This window comes from Neopsephotus bourkii, unplaced genomic scaffold (assembly GCF_033783945.1).
Source record: "Neopsephotus bourkii isolate Nb327-2 ecotype Australia unplaced genomic scaffold, CSIRO-AGI_Nbou_v1 NB_1139, whole genome shotgun sequence".
Classification (NCBI taxonomy): Eukaryota; Metazoa; Chordata; class Aves; order Psittaciformes; family Psittacidae; genus Neopsephotus; species Neopsephotus bourkii.
In genome coordinates, this window is record NW_026901625.1 from 3672396 (window position 1) to 3695543 (window position 23148).

General features: G+C 43.8%; 1 protein-coding gene across 2 annotated transcripts; it reads left to right on the forward strand.

Annotated features, from left to right (window-relative positions):
* The first annotated feature begins 491 nt into the window (after window positions 1–491).
* On the forward strand, window positions 492–23148 carry LRIG2 (leucine rich repeats and immunoglobulin like domains 2). Of its 2 annotated transcripts, XR_009726887.1 has the most exons (19): window positions 492–648; window positions 6643–6714; window positions 7191–7265; window positions 7761–7895; window positions 8421–8564; window positions 8699–8842; window positions 9433–9576; window positions 9826–9969; window positions 12603–12683; window positions 13525–13596; window positions 13737–13805; window positions 15157–15320; window positions 16201–16521; window positions 17359–17640; window positions 18673–19122; window positions 19609–19758; window positions 20925–21206; window positions 21825–22432; window positions 22806–23148. XR_009726887.1 is itself a non-coding variant. In XM_061363060.1 (18 exons), the coding sequence occupies exons 3-18, from the start codon at window positions 7195–7197 to the stop codon at window positions 22052–22054; spliced, it is 2883 nt and encodes a 960-aa protein (XP_061219044.1). In that variant the 5' UTR covers window positions 492–648; window positions 6643–6714; window positions 7191–7194; the 3' UTR covers window positions 22055–23148. The 2 variants fall into 2 exon arrangements, 1 of the variants encoding a protein (XP_061219044.1); XM_061363060.1 differs by having other exon boundaries at window positions 21825–23148.

Below are 23148 nucleotides of genomic sequence, written 5' to 3' on the forward strand. Positions count from 1 at the left end.
GGGGCACGGGAAGGGAATGGGGAAGGGAATGGGGAAGGGAATGGGGAAGGGATGGGGAAGGAATAGGGAAGGGATGGGGAAGAGAATGGGCACGGGAAGGGAATGGGGAAAGGAATGGGGAAGGGATGGGGAAGGAATAGGGAAGGGATGGGGAAGAGAATGGGCACGGGAAGGGAATGGGGAAAGGAATGGGGAAGGGAATGGGGAATGGGCACGGGAAGGGGAACGAGAAGGGAATGGGGAAGCGGAATGGGGAAGGGGAAGGGGAATGGGGAAGGGAATGGGCAGGGAAGGGGCACGGCTCCCTCCCGGCCCCGCCCCTCGCCGCCTGCGCGCTGAGGTGGCGCTGCGGGGCGTGGCGGCTGGGCCTGGCCGGGCCGGGCCGGGCGGCGCGGGGCCTGGCCGGGCCGCGCTGGGCCGGGGGATGCGGGAAGCGGGGCCGGGCGTGCGGGCCGCCCGCTGGGCGCTGCCACGGACGCTGCTGGCGGTGGTGGTGCTGCTGCTGTGCGTGCGGGCGGCCGCCGCTGCTGAGCCCTGCGGAGCGCCCTGCTCCTGCCGCCGCGGCCTGCTGGACTGCAGCCGGCATCGCCTGCCCGGGGGGCCGGGCCCGAGGAGGATCCCGCCGCTGCCCGCCGGCACCACGGGCCTGTGAGTGAGCACGGCGGGCGGTGGCGGGGCCTAACGGGAGGCAGGGCGTGCGCAGGCCGCGGCCTAACGGGAGGTGGCGGGGGGGGGGGGGGGGTGCGGGGCCGGGCGCTGAATGCGGGGAGGCTCGGGCGGGTGCTCGGTGTCCGTGGGTTGTGGAGCCCGGGAGCGCGGTGGCCGTAGGGGGGGGCACGGGGGAGCCGGGCTCTCAGGGCAGTGGCACTTCCCGGCTGAGAACGGCCCTGGGAGCCGCAGCAGCGGCCGCCCGAAGGAAGGCTCCGTACGGGAGCAGGTTGTGTGCATGCCTGATCCTGCCGTGTGACCCGAGCGTGTGAGAAGAGGACTTAGCGTTGTTTTAGGTCAGGCTGTAGGACACAGCCCTTTAGGATTGTGTTTGGGAATAGCCCTTCCAGACCCCGGCTTCAGCTGTGTTCTGTGACAGTTCCTGCTGCTTCTGATTTCTTCTGCATCCCTCTGCTCCTTTGCAGCTCAGTGACTCCTTTTCCCTCAGGAAAACCACTGTGGACTCCCCTTGATACCTGCTGCCGTTGTTTGTCCTAAGAAAACCTCAGAGCTCTGCTCCCAAGAGTTTAATTAGCCAGTGTGCTCAGCAGTGTACATATGGGGCTGAATGCAGTACGCCTTCATCCTTCCTTGGCCTTTACTCTCATAGTCACCATTGCATTTGTCACCTTTGTCCACAGCATAGTTGGGATGGGGAGAAGAAGCCCTGAAGGACGGGGTATATGTAAGCCTGCTTTTGTGCACAGAGGCCTCTTGGAGTGATCATGTTTCCTGGTTGATAGAAATAATGCTACTCCAGGCCAAGGGAATAAAGTCTGTTTAGAATATAACACAAATATACAAACTGCTGTGCAGTTAACTCCAGGAATTCCTTTAACAGGACTTGAGAGTCCAATTGGTATTAGAAACATGGCTAAGGAAGTTTGTCACCTCCTTGCCCCTGGGTGCTTCTGTAGTTCTCTTCTTTCCCTGCATGGTAAGCAATTGGAAATGCTTAAGAGAAAATGTGTGTTTCAGCATAGAAATACAACTGGTCTGTGAGACCTTTTGTGTTTAGAAAGGTATAAGGATATCTTAACATTAGTGCTTGTCAGGGAGGGTGTCAGTGCTGGAAAAGTGAGTTGGCAGCGCCTCAGGAGGCTAATAAGCAAGATGATATCCATGCTGTTTGGAGAACGAGTCTTCAAGTTTCAACAAATACTTGTATCTTTCTCCAAGCTGATAGAGGGTGTGTTTAAACCGACCTGGCACAAAATGCAGTGGGAAGAAGTGATGCTGGCACTGTGCTACGTTAGGAAACCTGATGTAACCTGTGTAAGTGCATCGTAGAATCAGAACCATAGAATGGTTTGCATTAGAAGGAACCTCAAAGCTCCTCCAGCTCCAACCCTACCATGGGCAGAGACACCTTCCACTGGAGCAGCTTGCTCCAAGCCCCTGTGCAACCTGGCCTTGAGCACTGCCAGGGATGGGGCAGCCACAGCTTCTCTGGGCACCCTGTGCCAGCGCCTCAGCACCCTTACAGGGAAGAGCTTCTGCCTAGGAGCTCATCTCGGTCTCCCCTCTGGCAGGTTCAAGCCATTCCCCTTGGCCTGTCCCTACAGGCTCTTGTCCCAAGCCCCTCTCTGGGGCTTGACAGTAGGTTCTTTTGTGGCTTTGAGGATTTTGCCCTACAAAGCATGTGTGGGGTTGACATTGTTTCCTCACTAGGACACTATAGCAGTTCTGTATCTAAAGGAGCTGTAATGCGCACAAACTGTTTATAATTAACCAAAGCTTAATTCTTCTTGCATAAAGAAGTCCATTATGTGCTTTTCCCTCTTAGTTCTGTGATACTGTTTCACCTAACTTTAAGGACTAACAGTTCTTGGTTTTCCTAACTCTTCCAAACTACTTGCAGGAGATGCTTCCAGTGGTGGTGGTGGTGGGGTGTTTGGGTTTGGGTTTGTTTTCTTTTAATGAGGCCAGGAGAGCACCTTTAGAACTTTTCCATGACAGAAGTGTTCAGCCAACTGTAACTTCATTTTTCCTGCTAAATTACATGGTTTATGGATAACCTGGCAGAGGATGAAAAGGGTAGGGAAGTCAAGGAGTGACTATTTTTCTATATGTCTGCATCTTTACATTCTTTAGCAGGAAGAATGCAAGCCCTGTTTGTAAAACAGTCATCTGTAGGGAGAAAAGGAAGCACAATGCTGGTGGTCGCTGCCTTCCAGTCCTATACTAGTGCCTGAAAGTGTGTTTAGATAAGCTGGTACTGAGGGAGATGATGAATAAAAGCATTTTCTGCTCAAATGGCAACACCTTTACCAGCACAGGGCCATGGGGAGGAGGCAGGTGTGCTCAGTTAGGCTGAATTAAGATCATTCTCCAGGGCTAAGGATGCAGTAATCAATTTGATGTGTGGGTTCTGCTTTATTTACTTAAGAGATGAATACCACTTCAGTTTGGAATGAATGTTTAGCTGATTTTATATACAATCCCAGATGAATCTCTAATATACAAGTTATGCATGTTTGCTCTGTATCTTGTATAACGTGGGCCTCACAGTAAAAATTCAAGTGCTTCTCAAGTGACGGATTCTTTGTTTTGGGGTCTTTCAGAGGAAGGGGGTTGTATCTGGTTCTGCATGATAGCAGAAGGCTTAGCTGTGTGATTGAGTGGTCTATAAACACAGAAAGTCAGTGTATTTCAATCTGTATTTAGTGATCAGTCTATTTCAAAAAGAAAAGCATCAGCAACAGTAACTAGATGAAATAGTGTCAGAATGCTTTTAAGTGTGAACTATACCAAATTTGAAAGAGGACTTGCCATTAATGGTAACTTTATGATAATCCAAACCTGAGTAATAGTAGAAAAATATTTTCCTGGGCTTTCTAAATTAAAATCTCAATTTCTAACGTAGTAGTAAGGCAGTGGGTGTCTGGGGCAAGGAGTCAGGGAGCTGGTCTAGATGATTGTTGTAGTATCATAGAATCCAGACTGGTTTGGGTTGGAAGGGACCTTAAAACTCCTCCAGTTCCAACCCCTGCCACGGGCAGGGACACCTTCCACTGGAGCAGCTTGCTCCAAGCCCCTGTGTCCAACCTGGCCTTGAACACTGCCAGGGATGGGGCAGCCACAGTTTCTCTGGGCACCCTGTGCCAGCGCCTCAGCACCCCCATGATAATGTAATTCCAGTATCATTCAAGAAATAATTCAGGAGTCATAAACAAGTCAACAGGTACTTAAAAGATCACTCAAGATTGCTGCTGCTTCTGCATTTGGTTAAAAAGCCAAATGTCCACAGTGAGCATAAACTACCCTCTGAAAATACTTTAGCTATGGAGACATGCCTAAAGGAGCTCTGACTTGTCTTAAGAAGGAGGATTCAAACAGAAATGTTTCCTGCACCAGCCTGGCTGTATTTTAGGTCCCTTCTAACTGAAGTATTCTATTCTATGATATTCTTCCTGAAAGCCTTGAAAAATCAAGTTGCTGTTTTCTTTGCATATTAATCTGACTCCCAAGATCTATGTCGGTGCCTGCTAACCGTGCCTGACACACAGGTTGGTCTGGCTCAGCACCCATGGTGTGGTTTTGCTCATCAGTGCAGTATCTGGACACCTTGAGGAGTGTGTTGTTATCTTCTGTGCCCATTGTCTCAGCCTTCCACTATGGGTTATGCTGAAGTCCTTTGGAAATGGCGTGGTTTAGTGCTCGGGGTCTGGTTAAACCCACTGCTACCAAGATTAGTCTCCTCAGTGCTGGCTGGGTGCCTGCATGTTTGAAAGATCCAAGTCAGAGGCTGCCTCTGGATTTTGGGAATCATCTCCCTGTGTGCCTGATGGCTCCTTTGACATGCCTGGAGCCGCAGAGGCACAGCAGCAATGGGCAGGGGGATCCGGGATGGTGGCTGCAGGGCTGTAGGAGCAGTTCATACTCAGTTGGTTTTGTGTTACTGTTCATTACTATACATAGGGAGGGATCAGGCCTGATATCCCGGTGTTCAGGGATACACTGAAGGCAGAGCAGTGTTGGCCTCTTCTCCACCTTCTCAATTCTTTTTTAATTATAGAATTGAATAATTGCTTGCAAACCTGTTTGGTGCTCTATCTGTATAATTTACATCTTGATGTAATTAAATGAATACATTAACAGCGTGGACTTGCCATGACACCCAGGATTTTAATAATTCATTGCTAGAGTGATATCTTTATCGCTGAGCCTGATATTAACAACTCATCTCTCAAGTCCTTGCTCTCTCCCAGTAGATTCTGGTCTTACAGAACAAAGGTGCATCCATAGTGCCAGGATAAATAAACCCAGGTCCTGCTCAGGTTGTCTTCTGGTTAGCACCAAGTCTTCCCTGTGTGGAAGAGGGTTCTTGTGGCAGCATTAACACCCACCAGTAAGCATCTGTACTGGTACCCAGCGAGGGTTAAATCCTCCTTCAGCAGGGTCACACCAGTACAGTTTCTTTTCTTCTTCTGGACAAGGGTTTGGGGCATTTTTACGTCTGCACAGGCTTGACCCTCAGTGTACTTAAAGCCAAGCACAGGCCCAAGGCTATTGCAAGAGTGCACAAGCACATGGGGTGCTGCAGTTGCCCAGACCTAATTGTCAATGGGAACATTTTTAACTGTGATCAATTGTAATATTCTTTTTAACTGAAACATGGCAATTTTGTTCTTAAAGGATAATTTTGTTTCCTGTGTCTGCAGCCTGCCTGATAGCCTTAAAACTAGCTGTAATAAATAAGTACTGTGTTACTTGAAAGAGAATCATGTGATAGATGAAAGGGAATCAGTGATACAGGACCTTATCAGAGGAACTTATCAGGAGTTGAACAGCTTTTGCTGAAAATAGCTTGTTAGAGCTCTGTGCTTGATGTTGGAGTTGGAAATGGGGTGAGAGGCATGATGCCTTGCTGACTGGCAGGCACAACTAGCTGACAGAGGCAGACTTCTTGATTTAACAGGCAGTGTCCAGTTATAAATGCACCTCTCAACAGGTTTCTGACTGTGGGCAGGATCTCAGTGGTGTTTCACAAGCTTGGTGGCAGTGCCAGGGGTTCATCTCTGTGGACTTGTACTAGAAAGGTGTCCAAAAGCTGATGCAGTCACAGTTCAGATGTGATGTGTCACTGAGAGATAGGGCACACATGATATGTCTCTCCTCACTGGTACAGCTAGAACCAGGTTGCCATCGCAAACCTGGGGGTTTTGGTCATGCTTTGAGTCATGTCACAAAATAGATTGTGCCCAGAGAGTGAGTTAGCTTACAGAGGTGGATCCGTCCCCCCCATACCATTTTATGCACTAAATCCAAGGCAAAAGGACTGCTTTAAAGGAAAGAGAATAGCATCAACATCCGGTTTTGGCATTAAAACCAGATCTGATGACTCTCTTGCCCGTTGAAACAATCCAAGTCCTGCATTTGTTTCCTATAAGCAAAAGCAACTGGCACTAAAGCATGCTTCTATAAGCTTCCCAGCCTCATGATTCTCTCCCCTCCAGCTTGTTTGGTAATTGTGTGTATGTTGTTCCTTTAAAATAAGCCTGCCTTGACTAGTCAGTGTCTTTGAAAAGCTGGGCAGGCTGAGAAAATGGGGATCATGCTACAGAAACCAGTTCAATAACAGGCATTTTGTAAGAAATTGTTTCCATGTCCCTGAAAAGCTTTTCTTTTTTATGATTAATGTCTATAAAGTATTGTCTATAAAGCTCTGATTTAAAGGAAAAATGCTCTGGTCAGGTATGGGCTTTCTTGCAAGTTCTTTTTAAACAAGTTATTTGATTCAAACAGAGAAACACAACTGTCTAAACTCTTACAGTGAGTAACTACTGGAACAAGCTAGGAGGAATCTCTCCTTCCTCTGGTGAAGGAGGAGCTGTGTATCATAAATATGGTTTAAAATTAGAAGTTGCATAAAGCATATGTTTGATGGGTTTTATTCCAGGAGCAGGAATAACTTTTCTCTCTGTTCTCTAGGGATTTAAGTCATAATCATTTATTGTCATCCAACTGGAGCATTGATTTATCTGTTCCTACACTACAAGAAGTGTAAGTTGGTTTTTATGAGGATAAACTCTGAGATAGCCTACCTAGTTCTAATTAGCACATTTCATTGCATGTCTTGATATCTGGTCTGACTTGTAGAAACATTCAGTGCCAGTTAATTAAGTGGATGCTATATGTTGGCAGCACATTTTATATATAAGACTGATGCTTTGTGAGAAGAAAACTCACTAAAAGATTAGAAGACCATTGTTCAGAAAAGAAATGAGATGTGTTTGTTTTGACTGTAGCTAAACTAAAAAGAAGTAACAGTATCCATGAAATGGTTTAAAAAGCATGCTTTTCGATTAAATTGTTCAGATCGTTATTTAAGCTTTTAGGGAATCCTTTTTGGTCCACTACTAAGTATTCTTAGCAAAATGGTTAAATGCATTCTGTGATATGAACTCCTTCTGCTGGGTACAGAAGGGATTTACTTTGAAGCACCAGTAATAATTTTTCCTCTTTTTTTCTTGTTAAAGGAAAATGAATTACAACGAGCTGAGTGAAATTCCATATTTTGGGGAAACAACTTCTAATATAACTCTTCTCTCATTGTAAGTGATTGCTCTTCTGCCTTGCTCTTAACAAATGGGAGAATTGTATTCGAGTTCTGCTATCAAGTTGTATGAAAACACAGATTCTTTTGTCTTGCAATACTACTCGTCTAAAGTGCTTTAGGGAATATATAAGTGCTCTTTTAAATAAATACAAATCAGTTAGACAATCAAGTCACCCTAAATTACCAATAAAATGCAGTCAACCAAGACAGGCAGCTTTGAAGAGGAGGGATTCAGTCTAGGAATGACAGTTCCCACAAGGAACAGTCCAACTGCAGGCCCCAGAATTTGAATCTGTTCATTTGTCAAGGTGGCAAATAGCTCTTGGATTTTCAGTATTGCCTGAGGAATTGACACTTTGAAGTGTGTGGTACGTGTCCTGTTTAAGTGGCTTTCTAGTAACATTGATAACACAAATCCTAAGCTGTTTCAGCTGTTCAGCTTGAAGGATGAGACGGTTTGATAATCGTATTTGTTACTTGTGTTTTCCAGGGTACACAATACCATTCCAGAAATAAATGCTGAGCAACTCCAAGTTTACCTTTCACTGGAAAATCTAGATCTTAGTTCTAATCTGATCTCAGAAATTAAAGCTTCTTCTTTTCCACGGATGCAACTGAAGTACCTGTAAGTAAGAGTGAGCTGTTACATTTTGGATTCCTGGCTCTACAACAATAATGTTGAAGACCTCATCTACTCCAGATTACTGTCTTAAAGCAGGCAACCTTGTGTGGTTTTGAACTGGTAGCAGTGCTTAATGTAGCTGCAGATGTGCTTGAAAACACTTTTCATACCAATCTGTATTGCAGTTTCTCAAATAGTATGGAAAACAGTAACTGCTGTTGTCAAAATCCAGGTATTTCAGCCAGCAGGGACATGGAATGGTTTCTGCCCAGTTTGAGTAGATCACTGTTGACGTTGTCTTAACTATGTCTAAGCAAAGCATGAGCATGCAGTAAAAATTAGCTCCTAGCACTGCTTCCTTTGGGAAAAATGATTTAGTTTGATATACCAGAATTTGGATTTGTGATGTGACTTCATGCTATTAGAACTTGAGTTCTTATAGCAAGTGGTCGCCCTGAAGTGCTTGTGCAGTTGTGTTCATAAAATTCTCCATGTTCTGAAAGTCCTCTTTCCCTCTTCCTCTCCTAGGAATCTGAGTAACAACAGAATAACTACTCTAGAAGCAGGCTGTCTTGATAACTTATCTAGCTCACTGATGGTGGTAAAGCTGAACAGGAACAGGATTAGTGTGATTCCACCAAAGATCTTCAAACTGCCTCATGTGCAGTTCCTGTAAGTAGCAGTCTTGAAAGCTTAAAAATACAGTGTTTACAGCTGTGTTGCTCATCTCAGTATGCATTCTTGACTTTCACAAAGTGGTGCTTATCAAAATCTGTCTTAATATTTGAATGTGATCTTTATTAAAGGGAACTGAAAAGGAACCGGATTAAAATAGTGGAAAGTCTGACATTCCAAGGACTGGAATCGTTAAAATCCTTGAAAATGCAGCGCAATGGGATTAGCAGACTAATGGATGGAGCATTCTTTGGCCTGGGTAATATAGAAGAATTGTGAGTATGCCTAGTCATGGAATTTCTTTTAGGGATTCTAGCTGTGGAGGGTTGTGTCCTGTATAGCTTCCATTGCATCAAAGTTGTACCAAGATAGTGATGAGTATCCCAGGAGATGAGTTTAAAGATCTGTGTTTTCCCATTATTTTGATATCATGTCTGGTTACTTCAAGATGGAAAGATGTTGCCTCTCTCCCCAGTTCTTCCCACTTGCTGATCAAGAATACTTTTGACTCTATAGGTTTCTTTTGCTCTCCCCATAACATGGGTTCTTGCTGTGTGACTGTTGGACAGAGATAGCACAAGGGCATGCCATGCAGTGTTAGCAGAAGACTTTCAAAACAGAAGTAATCTTTGAGAACAGAGATTACAGTTCTGCTTCTGCCACTGGATCACTGCAGCTGCTGTGGTTACTCAGTTCCTCATATGCTTCAGTTCACTCTTTTGGTTTCAGGTTAATGTAATCATGCATTTCAGGTGGCCTGAGGCTTAATGTTAGTAAATCGTTTGCAATCCACAAGGTGAAATTTTGTAAATATATGTTTCATTGATTATCTATTTGGCAAATGTTTTCCCTTCTAATTCTGTAGAGAACTGGAACATAATAACTTGACAGAAGTAAACAAGGGCTGGCTGTATGGCCTGCGGACATTGCAACAACTCTATGTTAGCCAGAATGCCATTAACAGGATCAGTCCAGATGCATGGGAGTTCTGCCAAAGGCTTTCCGAGCTGTAAGTCCTGGGATGCTTTTCACTGGGGGTTTTGCAATGTTGCAGTAACAGATTGGATGGCACGTGTGTAGCAAGAATGAATTACCAAAGAAAGTACTGGATTTCCTTGTTAGGCCCGTGGTAATGCTCTGTGTTTTACTTATATTTGTAAATGTTCCGTTAGAGAAATTAATCAAACCCAGTTGTTAATCAAGTTTGATAGTGTCTTCATAATTAATCCCCCCTCTATTTGCCTTTAAATGCTTTTAGAGACTTGTCATACAACCAACTAACTCGCCTCAGGGAGTCTGCCTTCATGGGACTTGGTCTATTGGAGAAGCTAAACCTGGGTGACAATCGCATCAGTCACATTGCTGATGGTGTCTTTCGAGGTCTGGCGAATCTTCGAACCTTGTAAGTACAGAAAGCTTCTAGGGGAAGTCTCAGTTTAATCAGTGAAGGTTTTGGAAATAAAGACAATGAATATCACCCTGTGCAAGGCTGAGATCAGTGTTTTGGCATTGATGTATGCTCTCCTGCCTGTGTGGTGGGGCTGATGATCTTTTGGTCTGCAAGATAACAGAATTCTGGCCCACCTAAAACAAACCAACCAGTTAATTTTAGTGGTGGTAAGAAAGAGAGGCTTGATAACCTCGAGTGCCCAGGTGCATGTCATACTGGTTCTGAGAAAGTGTGAATAGTCAGCTTGCATAAAAGCTGGTTGTGGAGCAAATGGTCAACACAGACCTCTCTTTATTCCAGAGGGTTTTGTAAGGGTTGGAACCTCAGAAGCAGTGTGGTGAACCCTTCTGCTTGCAGAAGGTAAGGTTTAGCCCACCCTGCTTGTGTGCTGAAGTCATAGGCATGGCATTTAAGAGGAGTGTGGGGTTACCTTTTGCTGGCAGAGGCACAGCTCTGCACTTGCCAGGACCTTTTGTAGCAGCTGCAGCTGTTTTAGTATTTCTGACAAGAAAAGACTCAATCCTGACTCTTAATAAGAAAAAAAAGTAGTGTCCCAAGTAGATCTGAGCAGTTTGGAATCACCCTAAACAATGATAGCAGAGAAAGGAGTGAAAGTTTATAACCCCTCTGTCAGTTCATTAAATAAATGCTTAAATAAGCAAACTCACCAGAGAGATTTATGTAAGCAGTCAGATTCTGTTAACCTGAATGCAACCTTTTAATGAAATAATTAAAACTAATTTCTTAGATTTAGAGGAGCATGAAAAAGAACAAGAGCAGATTAATTAGTAGGTTTTCCTGGGCTCCTCAGGCTCAGCAGCCGTGAGGTTGGCCATTTGCTTCAGGGTTGGAATGTGCAGGAGCAGGGCAGTGGTGATTAACAAGGCTCCAAGCATTCGTGCCCAGCCAAGCATGAGGAGCCAACTCCCCAGCTCACACAATGAGGGACTTTTCTTTTTGGGCTGCTCACTCATTTTGCTAAGTGGTCTGAGTAGTGGAGTGTAAAAGTACTTCAAACAACTGGAGATGCCTTGCTGCTGTCGGATTAGTTCCATTGTTGTTTGTACACTGGTTGTTTCAGTGCTAAAGCTGATGTAAATATTTCCCTCTATGCTCAGCTCCTGCCTCTTTTCTGCAATGTGGCTTTAATTAGCAAGAATAAACTGTAAAACTGTGTATTAACCACAAGGTAGTACGGGCAAAGGTAGGATTAAAGGTTTATCTAAAAGTAATATTGAAGTTTTGAAGTTTTACATCTAACTGTGGTACTTACTTCATACTGCTGTGAGTAACTTGGCATTGATACCCTCCAGCATCCACAATCCAAAATTTTGAAGTAGACCTGGAAAGAAATGTAGAAACAAGTTTCAAATCACAAGAATTAGCAACCTGGTAATAAATTGAGCATATTCTTCATCTACTCATTCTTATCACATCTATGTCAAATACCTGAGGAATTTTCAGAGAGGAAAATACTTAATGGGAGCAAGTATCAAAGCCATATTTATTAAGACCTTTTGATGCATGAGTCATTCTCTTTTTGTCCTAAACACTAAAATTTATCTCTATTAATTGTGGAAATGACTACCGTGTGGTGTTAAGAACAAGACTCCCATATTCCAAAGTAAGGAAAATGAGAAAACAGTGTGTTACCACTGACAGTGTCCTGGAGGTTGATCCCAGTCTCTTCCAAGATGCTGTTCTACACAATTTATAGTCTCACCCGAGAGAAAGTAAATACATTTTTCCACCATTGGCACAAGAAATGAGGTGTTTGTGAGATACACAATTGCCTGTATATGTAGCTCTCTGTCAGTTGACTTTGTTTTGGTATCAGAACAGAAAAACTCTGGCTTTGAGAGAAACTCTTCAGTCCATCCCATTCAGGCTAAAACCGCAACTTAATTTATTTCTTCTTCTCTCTAAAAAGCATTTAATCCACTCCAAACCATATTGCTATATTGGTTTTGCTGTTTAGGTCGCTCTTCTATGTGAGGGGCCAAAGTGCTGTGCAGAGGTCAAACAGAAATGCCATTAGCTGGTAACAAGATTTGTGAACACAATATCAACTCCATTTGAAAATCAGCTACTTTGTGCCTGGCAGCCTTTACACTGTAACCTGTGTGTAATCTCTTAATATGCTAATGCTGCTATAAGCCTGTTACTCGGGAAGATTAACGCTGCTGGTGTATTAGTAAATTCACTTACATGAACCAACTTGCTTCAGGAGCCTCTCCCAGCTTCTGGTAAATAGTCCATCACATGAGCAGTGGTAGTCAGACTGGGTCTTTCCTTCAACACCACATCAAGAAGTTGTGCTGCAGAATTTGTTTGTGGTTCTGTCTGCGGCGCTGATCTTAAGCAGTTCTGTTTTCCCTTGCATCTCTGAAATGAGATATTCATCTCCTGACAAGCTTAGTTTTAGAAAGCTAATCTTTAGAAAAGATCTGAGACCTTCCAGGTGACACTGTGCCAGAACACCAGAGCTGGCTTGTACAACAGGAAATTCTTTTCCCTAGCTGGCCACTAGCAGTGGTCATGATGATGTTACAAGGCTTCTTTATGAGAAAGCTTTTCTCCTGCAGGGACTTGCGGAACAATGAGATCTCCTGGGCCATAGAAGATGCAAATGAAGCATTTGTGGGACTCAGCAGGCTGGATAAACTGTACGTATTAAACACCTGGGATGGCAGCACTTCCCAGGCATGCAGAGTAGAGGGAGAGTTTGTAAATCAGCAACAGGAAGCAAAACCCTTTTCTAGTTGGCAGCTGTATTCAGTGTTTCCACTTCTGTGCTCCAGCCTCCTGATACAGGCTTGAGTTCCATGTTCAGCAGCGTCTGTACCACTGGGTCACCTTGCAGCACCAATTTGAACAAATTAAGCATAAGTACTTGATTGCATTTCTTACTGAATAGCCTGGTCCTGCTGTGTGGCAATTGTCACCTTTTGTGCTGCTGTAGTTTGGGTAAAAGTTACTGCTTACGAAAAACCCCAAACAAACCAAAACACAGCACAAAGTATTATTTACCAGATATGAAATACTGTTGAATTAATAGCTTTTCAGTACTTTGACTGTGCATTTTTCATCCAGTGCCTTGTAGTGCCTTCCTTTGTAGGAAGCTCCATCCTGCAGAGCTACAGGCATTGTTTATAACAAATAGCTTGGCATGAGGCTACAGTCTCAGGGACTAATGTGATTGTGACAGATTGGCATTAGGAAGTTATTGCTCCACTCCTGAGTTCTGCTTAGCGCTGTTTCATTCTCCTGACTTGAATTATCTTCTGACACATCTCTGACCAAAATCTCTAAGTTAAGAATGGAAAAGAAACCCTGTTCTTGAGAAAAGTAGTTGAGCTTTAAGCTATAAAACTAGTATTTGATCTTTTAGCTCAGCTATAATTAGAAAAAACATAGTTAAATATCATAGGGAGCTTTTTTTGGTCTTACTTGTGAGCTCATTGACATTCAAACTTGTTTCTGGGGCTTGGGGGCTTTGTCTTTCAGAATCTTGCAAGGAAACCAGATTAAGTCAATTACCAAAAAAGCGTTCTCTGGTCTTGAAGGACTTGAACATCTGTAAGTACTTTACCTTGCAGAACTTCTGAGTATTTGCCAACTTCAGTCTTGTGTTACCTGTCAGATATTCAAGAATCTAACTGAAGGTAGCATGTGAAACCACTACTTACCCATTATTGTTCTGTTTGCTTAATTTCTAGAGATTTAAGCAACAATGCAGTAATGTCCATCCAGGAAAATGCATTTGCACAGGCTCACCTGAAAGAGCTGTAAGTTTATAACAATTACTTTACAGATTCTTTACGAGTCCTACCTTGTAGATAAACCTAAAATCCTTCAACCATTGTAGGATTGACTGGAGTGTGTCTGCTTTCATCATGAAATATTGCAAGCAATGCTGGTAAATGATAATGTATGACTCAGAATTGGTAGCAGTATCCTTAGATTTAAGGTTTGATAAAATGTGCACCTCCATCACCTTGATTGCAGTTGGAAAACACTTTCTTCTTGCAGTGCTGAACCATGAAGTTTTTCATATCTCATGGGTTTGCAGCGAGCTCAGCACATGCTAGGATGGAGATGGTGAATAAAGGAAATAAGTCATCGTCTTTCATTTTGGGGAAATTTGGCTTTAAAAGTCACAACTAGACAAGAATTTTTACTTACTTAGCAGATGCTTAAAGTTGTGATCTTCACACATTCCAAGTATAATGTGAAGTGCCCTTCACACCCAAGACTAATCCTACTGTAACTCAGTCATCTCTATGAGATAAAGTCTCTGAATATGGTGTAATCTGTTTTAAATCTGTTACTCCATTAGTTAATCTTGGCCAGATGGACTTAGTCTGCAAGGTCTGCCAGATTGAGGAGACACCTAAACCAGAAGACTTTCATTGCTTTCTCTAATGTGTCTTAAAAGGGAGGAACTGTTGGCGTGCATGGGCAAAGAGCAGGATGGAGTCCTGGCTTGACTGTATGCCTCTGGTTACTGCTGGGTTCATCTCGTGGCAGATCACTTCTTGTTGAAGTGTTGGGCTTTCCCTAGTCAGTCATACTGATACATAACATTTAGAAAGCTTTGAAAGCAGGTAATGGGGAAAAAGTGACCCAACATTGTTTCCAGCTTAAAGGTCTTCTTTGGAGTAGAGAAAACAATCTGCAGTAGATAACAGTATGAAACAAATCACTTTCATTCTTAAGTATTTATTAGCTGGCACGAAGATGAGTATTGAGGCTTACACTCATTTCATAATGGCAAGTGTGTTGAGTTGGAGACACTGCTGCTCTGAAGTGTTATGTTCCTTTTAACTGCTTTTAAGAGGGATGGGATAATTGCAAAGACAGGCTTAGTTTGTCTTTTAGGAGTTGAAAATCCAAAGTTGTTTTCTTCAGGATGAATAATAAGTGTAAGATTTTAGTGCTGACATAGAGGGAAGGATTTTCTGGATTGCTGATAGCCTGTATAGCTAACGTTTGGTAATAAATACCCATAGGCATAAAAGGATACTATGGATCTTGACATTTCTGAACATATGTGCTTTAAGTTGTTTTGCTGCATGAAATCACATGTAGGAAATACATAAACTTTAATCCCACTTCTGTTTTGCCTTGTCTCTGCAGAGTTTTGAACACTAGCAGCTTGCTTTGTGATTGCCAGTTGAAATGGCTGCCACAGTGGCTCACTGACAGCCATTTACAGCAGGCTGTAAATGTTAGCTGTGCTCATCCAGAGTGGTTAGCAGGACTAAGCCTTCTCAGTGTGGACCCTGATGACTTTGTCTGTGGTTTGTATTTTTAATGACTTTTGATATAAAAAAACATGGTTAACACAGATCTGTGCAGGTACCGTTCCGAAATCAGGCTGTGGCATTGCTGGAGGTGTTTGGTCTTGGCCATAGTGCACACTTGGGCCTCTGTACATCACTGGGTCTGCTTTGGAGTTTGGGATATAATTTCTGTTTCTTTTTGATTTGTTGTCTTTGAGCACTGAAGCTAACCTGAGGGAGTAATTCTGTGAGAGTGCAGTGGTTTTCATGTAGGTTACTGTTACAAACTGATAATGCTTCCATTCCTCCTGCTTATGAATGCCTTTAGCTTGGGAAGGGCTGTTTGACACTTCCTTAGTAGTCCATACCAGCAAGAGCAGAGTCATTAATACTCTGGCCCATCTTCTCATGCCCTATAGCTGTGATGTTTATCTGGCCTTTGCCACCACCCTTTCAGACAAAAGCCTGTTTATTTTTGTAATGAACTGTGGGATGGAACACTGAGTGTCTCTTTGCCCAGAGTCATGTGTGAAGTCTGTGGCAAGGCTCTTCAAGATATTTAAATTACCTGAGAATAAGTCTCAGGCCTTCATAAAACAGCCTGGGTTTTCAGCTGAGCACAGCTTTTGTGTGTGATCTAAATATAGCAAGCTCCAGACAGTTGTACAAAATGCTTCTCTGCTGATTGTTTTCAACTCTTATTCTGGTAACTACCTGTGGTTCTAATCCTCTCTCACAGCTTGATTTCCAGCTGGAAACAGCTGAGTATGTGCACTTCGAGCAGGACATGTGTTTCCAAAGCTTGCTCTATGCTTAGATTGTCTTTATAGTGAGTTTTCTTGCAATATTAATTGCAAGTTGACAAGGAAGTAGCTCATCTCCGTGCTTTTATTTCCAGATAACTTCCCTAAGCCGCAGATAAGAGTGCATCCTGAGACCAGAGTTGCTCTGCGAGGCATGAATGTGACTCTGACTTGCACTGCTGTGAGCAGCAGCGATTCACCCATGTCCACAGCTTGGCGTAAAGACAGTGAGGTGTTGTATGATGCAGAGGTGGAGAATTTTGCCAGGTACCAGCAGCAGGGTGGTGAGGTGGTCGAATACACCACTGTCCTGCACCTTTTCAATGTGAATTTCACTGATGAAGGGAAGTATCAGTGCATCGTCACCAATCACTTCGGCTCCAATTATTCCAACAAAGCCAAGCTGACTGTCAATGGTAAGCAATAATGGTAACAAAGGAGAAATACTTGCAACCTAAGGCTTTATTTAAATAGCTTCAAGTCTATTTTTCACTGGAGCTGGCCCAAAATAGTCTCTCAAGACTGTCTCACTGGTATTTAGATGTGTTAAGTGTCATTTTATAAAGCAGGAAAGAAGTGATTTTTTTTTTGTGTGGGTGAAGAAACTTGTGTTCACTTTCAAAAGGGGCCGATATATCCCATGTTTTCAGAGGTGGAAGTCTCTTAAACTAAAAGCTCCCTCTGCTGTCTCTTCAGAACTAAGCACCTTTTCCCATGTGTTAAGCTAGGGAGGATTCAAGGAAAATGGAATGGTGGGACTGGAAGCAGACTCTGAAAGATCAATTCTGAAGTCCTTTATTTGTAGCCATCATGATTCTTTTTATTCTGGCTTGAGCGAAAAAGAAGTAAGGCAACGTTCACATCAGTCAGTAGACCACTAATCCCCATTGTATCTGGGAGCAGAGCTGATTTTGCTCATCCAGAACAGATAATGCAGACTTGGACTGATGAGATAGAAGTTCACCTTCCCTTTTACAAGGGAAGAAAAAATGTGGCAAAGGGCTTGTGAAGGCTACACCTTATCCCTGTCTTTCCCCCATGAGAAACGTCCTTCAGATCATCTTAAATGGGCACTATAGATCCTATATTTAAATTTGAGGAAAGGCTGTTAGAAATCATCATTGGAAATGCATGCAGTTCTCAGGAAAATCTGCCCCTCTCAGGGAAAACTAGAGGCTGTTTCAGATTTGTTTTCAGATATTCTCTGTGCTGTGAAGTACTGAAACCACTGAAACTAATCTCCTTTGCTCCAGAGCTACCTTCTTTCCTGAAAACCCCCATGGATCTCACTATCCGCACCGGGGCCATGGCCCGGCTGGAGTGTGCTGCAGAGGGTCACCCTACTCCACAGATCTCCTGGCAGAAAGATGGTGGCACAGACTTCCCCGCTGCAAGAGAGAGAAGGATGCACGTCATGCCTGAGGATGATGTGTTCTTTATTGCAAACGTGAAAATAGAAGACATGGGAATCTACAGCTGTATGGCACAAAACATTGCAGGTGGTTTGTCAGCAAATGCCACGCTGACTGTGTTAGGTAAGTGGTGTGCTAATCTGTGCTTGCATGTGGAGCTCTTCGCCTCTGCAGTGGTGTGGTGTAGTGTAGCTGCAAGATGAAGTCCTAAAGAATGAAGTAAAACATGAGGAGCAGCACTGGGCATGGTTTCTGAACAGTGAAGCTTTAGCAGCTAAGCTGCAGTGCTGACTGGTGAAGTTAGTATGATTTTTGCAGAAGAGAGCTGAGGGACATACCACAGTCCAGCAGTGCAGACTGGAGAATTTGTGTTGCCTCACAACAAATGCCATTGCAAGTAACATGAACTGTGTTGAGTGATAATGGAATGACAGTTCCTCTAGAATGCAGAATTTATGAAGACACTGACTTTTACCATTATGGACATACACAGATTTAGAATTGAATATGTAAAGATATGTATTTGGCTGAATAAAGAAGATTGGCTGAGAAGGTTGGGACTGTTCAGCCTGGAGAAGAGAAGGCTGCATGGAGACCTCAGAGCAGCTTCCAGTATCTGAAGGGGACTTGCAGGGATGCTGGGGAGGGACTCTTCATTAGGGACTGTAGTGATAGGACAAGGGGTAATGGGTTAAAACTGAAACAGGGGGAGTTTAGATTGGATATAAGGAGGAAATTCTTTCCTGTGAGGGTGCTGAGGCACTGGAATGGGTTGCCCAGGGAGGTTGTGAATGCTCCATCCCTGGCAGTGTTCAAGACCAGGTTGGACGAGGCCTTGGGTAATATGGTTTAGAGCAAGATGTCCCTGCCCATGGCAGGGGGGTTGGAACTTGATGATCTTAAGGTCCTTTCCAACCCGAACTGTTCTATGATTCTATGATTCTATAAAGCAGACTGTGGCTAACATGTAATTTGGGGGATGTTTGCTGTACCCCATTGGCTGCAGTGATCCATAGAACTCATAGGACTTCCTGAATCCTGTCCTTGCCTGCCAAGTTTAGGTTCAAGTTGTAAGATCAGGTTTCTGGATACCATGGAGTACACACAGTGAACTTCCCTTACCATTTACTGCCTTTCTTTTCTCCACTATCCCAGAAACTCCTTCCTTTATGAGGCCCTTAGAAGACAGAACTGTGACCCGAGGTGAAACTGCTGTCTTGCAGTGCATAGCTGGTGGCAGCCCTGCCCCGCGCCTCAACTGGACAAAGGACGATGGCCCTTTGACAGTCACAGAAAGGCATTTTTTTGCTGCGGCAAATCAACTCCTTATCATTGTGGATGCTGGCTTAGAGGATGCTGGGAAGTACACGTGCATTATGTCCAACACACTGGGCACTGAGCGGGGCCATATTTACCTAAATGTCCTGGCTTCCCCAAACTGTGATTCTTCCCAGAGTGGCATTATCCACGAGGACGATGGCTGGACAACAGTGGGCATTGTGATTATCGTGGTGGTGTGCTGTGTCGTGGGAACCTCCCTGGTATGGGTTATCGTCATCTACCACATGAGAAGGAAGAGTGAAGATTACAGCATCACTAACACAGGTAAAGTGCAGAAGCCTCTTAAAATCAGCCCTATTTTTAATACAAAACACTTAAGAGGGGTGAAATGTCTGGGATCATTACAGATGGATAAAATTGAAGGAATTAGGGGTTTCTTCTAAAATCTTCAGGGATTTGCTCAAACTCCTTCATTTTAGAGTTGTTTGGGTTTTTTTTTAGTATCAAGTGTTTATTTTGTTCCTTGTACGCTAGATTTGTTCTACATGGAGAGAAAGCAGTAAAGTTTTGGAAATAAATATTTGAATAAGCTTAAAATTGTTTTCAGGACCTGGGATAATGTGTGTAAAGTTTCATTCTGACTCTCTTAGTTTTGAACTAATGATACGGATATTTAACAGAGGCTGAGAAAAGATAACTCCTGAGTTGAACTTCTGGGTGACAGTTTTCTTTATGTGCTTAACAGTGTTGGTACTACTTTGAGATCTTCCCTTAGCTGTTAATGTCATCAGTGTTAATTCTGCCTTGCAGAGGAGATGAACCTACCGGCAGACATTCCCAGCTATCTGTCTTCCCAAGGAACTCTGTCAGAGCCTCAGGAAGGCTACAGTAACTCAGAGGCAGGAAGCCATCAGCAGCTTATGCCTCCAGCTGGTAGCTACGTGCATAAAGGCACAGATGGTAAGCAGAGCCCTCGTATGTATTACTTGTGTTCCAGCAGGATGCCAGTGCACGGTCTTGTCCTCACAGCTGGCTGCAGTATTGCACAACGCTCTGTAGTACTGCATTATTAACATGGAAGGTGACTTTTCCTAGAGGAGAACTTGGGTTGATCTGAAACTTTCCATCCTGAGTTTGAGGTGTCTCATTTTCTTCTAGTGTTTGTTAATATTCTGCTATCGAGGCACTTCTGCATTCCATGTGTGCTGTTTAATCTTTGGTCCAGCAACACCTGGGCTCACTTCTGCTGTGAGTGCCTTTGCATGTAGGTGTCATGACTGCTGTCCTTCAGGTGCCAGAGTAATACAGTTCCCTCCAGAGATTCTTTGATTCATGGTTTGTGATCTGTACAGCAAGGTGGGGATGCTATTAGGGAATTCCTAGGTTAAATGTCAAGGTACATTTTTATGCTGTTTCTTTGGGCATCTCAAGAGTCCAGGCAATAGAGGTGGAAATAATTTGTTTGGAAGGTGACTTGCTGTACCATTTGTCCTTGGCATAAAATTACTGCCTCTGCCTAACATAGTCTGCATAACTAAAGGGTCTGCAGTTTATAGCTGGACAACTTCAGGGTGTTTTGTCATTGAGTAAACAGTGATGCTATCTTCTACCATCCAAATGCTGAGGATCTGTTCAATCTTTATATAAGCTGGCTTTTGAAAGTGATCCTTCAGATCTAGACTCTACACTAGAGTCTTATCAGGAAGGAGCTGAGAAGCATCTCCTCTTGATGACCACTTTATTATCTGGACATGAAGGATGCCAGTCTGGTACAAGAGCATAATTTGACATGGATAGGTATCCTGGTGTTGATTCCAGGGCTGTTTCAGCCTGGTGCCCAAGCTGGTTGGACCTGCATTGAACAGGGGAGCAAACATGAGATTGCTCACGCTCATGTCCATGGTTTTCCACGGGTCAGCCTTAGAAGGGCAGTGTTATGGAGACTTTGGGTGGTGGGGAACCTAAAGCATTTCTTCTGTGACTTCTTCAGTTAACAGTCAAGCTAAGTACTCTGTTACCATGTTAACTGTATAACAGACATGATCATACGAAGACATGAAAAGAGTCTGGGAATCAGCATCCTTATCCTCTTTGAGAGTATTTTGGTTTCTCATTGTGTTTATCAGGTGGTGCAGCACCACTGGTGATCTGCTCAGACTGTTACGACAACGCAAACATCTACTCCAGGACACGAGAGTACTGTCCCTATGCCTACATCGCAGAAGAAGACCCCCTGGATCAAACTCTCCCTAACCTCATGGTACAGATGTCTAAGGAAACATATACAGCACGCACCCAGCATGAAACCAGTACCTTGGATAATCTCTTAGCAGACAGAGACATGTCTGTCTTCCTTACCAACCATGACAAAATGAGCGAAAAGAAAATCTCCTCCCAGCAGATCAATGGTGAGTGTCCTCTTTTTCCTTGTGTTGCTTTGTATTCCCTGATAACTCCAGTCTTCTTTGTGCTACCCTTCCCTATTGACACACAGCTAATTCTCACGTCTTTAATGTTCTCAGAACTAGCCCTCAGTTGGCGTCCAGTACCCAACAGTTGAAGAGGGTGATGTGAAAAAGATGGTATTTCTTAATCTGCAGTTTGTCTCTTAAAGCTTGTGGAATGTGATCTTTTACATGTGCTTCAAGGGCATCTATTAGCCAAGAGCTTCACTAAGAAATTCCAACAGGCCTTCTGTTTGAGCTGGCCTGGTTTTCAGAGAACTCCAAGATGCCTTTTTTTTTTGGTACACTGATGCTGACTTTCTTCCAGGTACCCTTTTCAAAGTTCACACTGAAACAACACTCCGTGTGCTGTTTCTGCTTGCTGTAACAGCTTGCTGAAAAGGGAGAGCATCCAATAGAACACAGACTCGTAGAATCACAGAATGGATAGGGTTGGAAAAGAGAAAATAACCTCAGAAAGACTGATACTGGAGCGGCATGACTCTGGGAATCCGTCTTAAAATTTGGCTGTGTTGAGCATGAACTAACTCCTCTTCTAATTTCTTCATTTCTCTTCCCCAGAACCCTTCCAGCTTCCTCTATGGGGAGTGAACAAAGACATGGCTCTCCCTCACTCCCACTTCCTGCATCAGCAGCCAGGCCGGGAGACCCCACGGCCTCCCCACAGCGAGGGTGCTGCTGCCAGCACCCGGGACCAGGCGGCTCCATCCGGAGCCTGTCCCAGCGGCCGGGAGCGGAGCTTTGATTTTAACAGGACACACAGCATTCATGACTATAGTGAAACCACGTAAGACACTTAAATGGAGTCTTGAAAGCAAATCTGTACCGACTGACTTGTATTTACTACCTCAGGACTAACCCCAAGGCCAAAGATGCTTGTGTATGTGCGTCTGCAGTCACGGGCTGGCTAAACAGACTGTTTAGGAGGAGGTGGCACATGCTCTTTTCCCCTGCATTTCTGTGGATTGGAAGATGGGAATGTGTAACAGAATACATGGATGATTAGTGCTATCTACAGTAGCATTAAAATGAGGATTTTCTGATGCTGGAAGCAGCCTTTGTGTTGGTGCATGCTTTGAAGATCCCTCAAGAATGCATAGCTATTTCCCACTGCATTGTGTGCTTGAAAACAAATGTTCAGGGCCTCCTCATGGAATTCTCCAGTAACTGTAAGCATAAAATTCTTGGCCAGCTTTTTGTTCCTTAGGCTGTTAGCAGGCCCCTGTCACCAGTCTGACTTTGGGTCTTGTTTTCTCCTATGAATAATGGACTCTAGTTGTAAATAAATTTGCATTTATAAATATTTTGTATACACTAAGCGTATAAATGTGTTGGCTGTAATGTAAATAGATTTTTTTATTATACCAAAGTCTGTATCATACTGTTACTCTGGACAGCTGTGTATCAAACCATATGGGGTTGTTGGTGGGACTGGAAGCTTCTTTCTGAGGGGATAGAGCTGTCTTTGGTTTGGAAAGCAGTGAATTTACTATGGATATATGGTGAAACTGTGATATTGATGAATTTCATTGTTCTGTACAGCTCTGCATGCATTGAGCCTGGCTGACCTGACTGCAAGCATCTCACAACAGAGCAGAATTCCGAGTTTGATCTGTTTCAGTGTTGAGAAAGTCCTTAAATCTCTGTATTAGGCACCTGTCTTGTCCAGTAGAGCAAAAAGCCCAACAGAGTCTGCATTACAAGCAGCGTTATTCCGGTATTCCTGGCTGTAGTATCCAGCTTCCATGAAGTTCTTGTCAAAAGCAAACAAAAGGAGCAGTGCACTACCTGCCTCCTCCTGGTTCCCTGGGAAAATGGGAGGTCTGAGTGGTTTGTTTCAGGAGTTTATCTAAGCTTTTATCTAAAAACCAGCCTGTGTATTGTG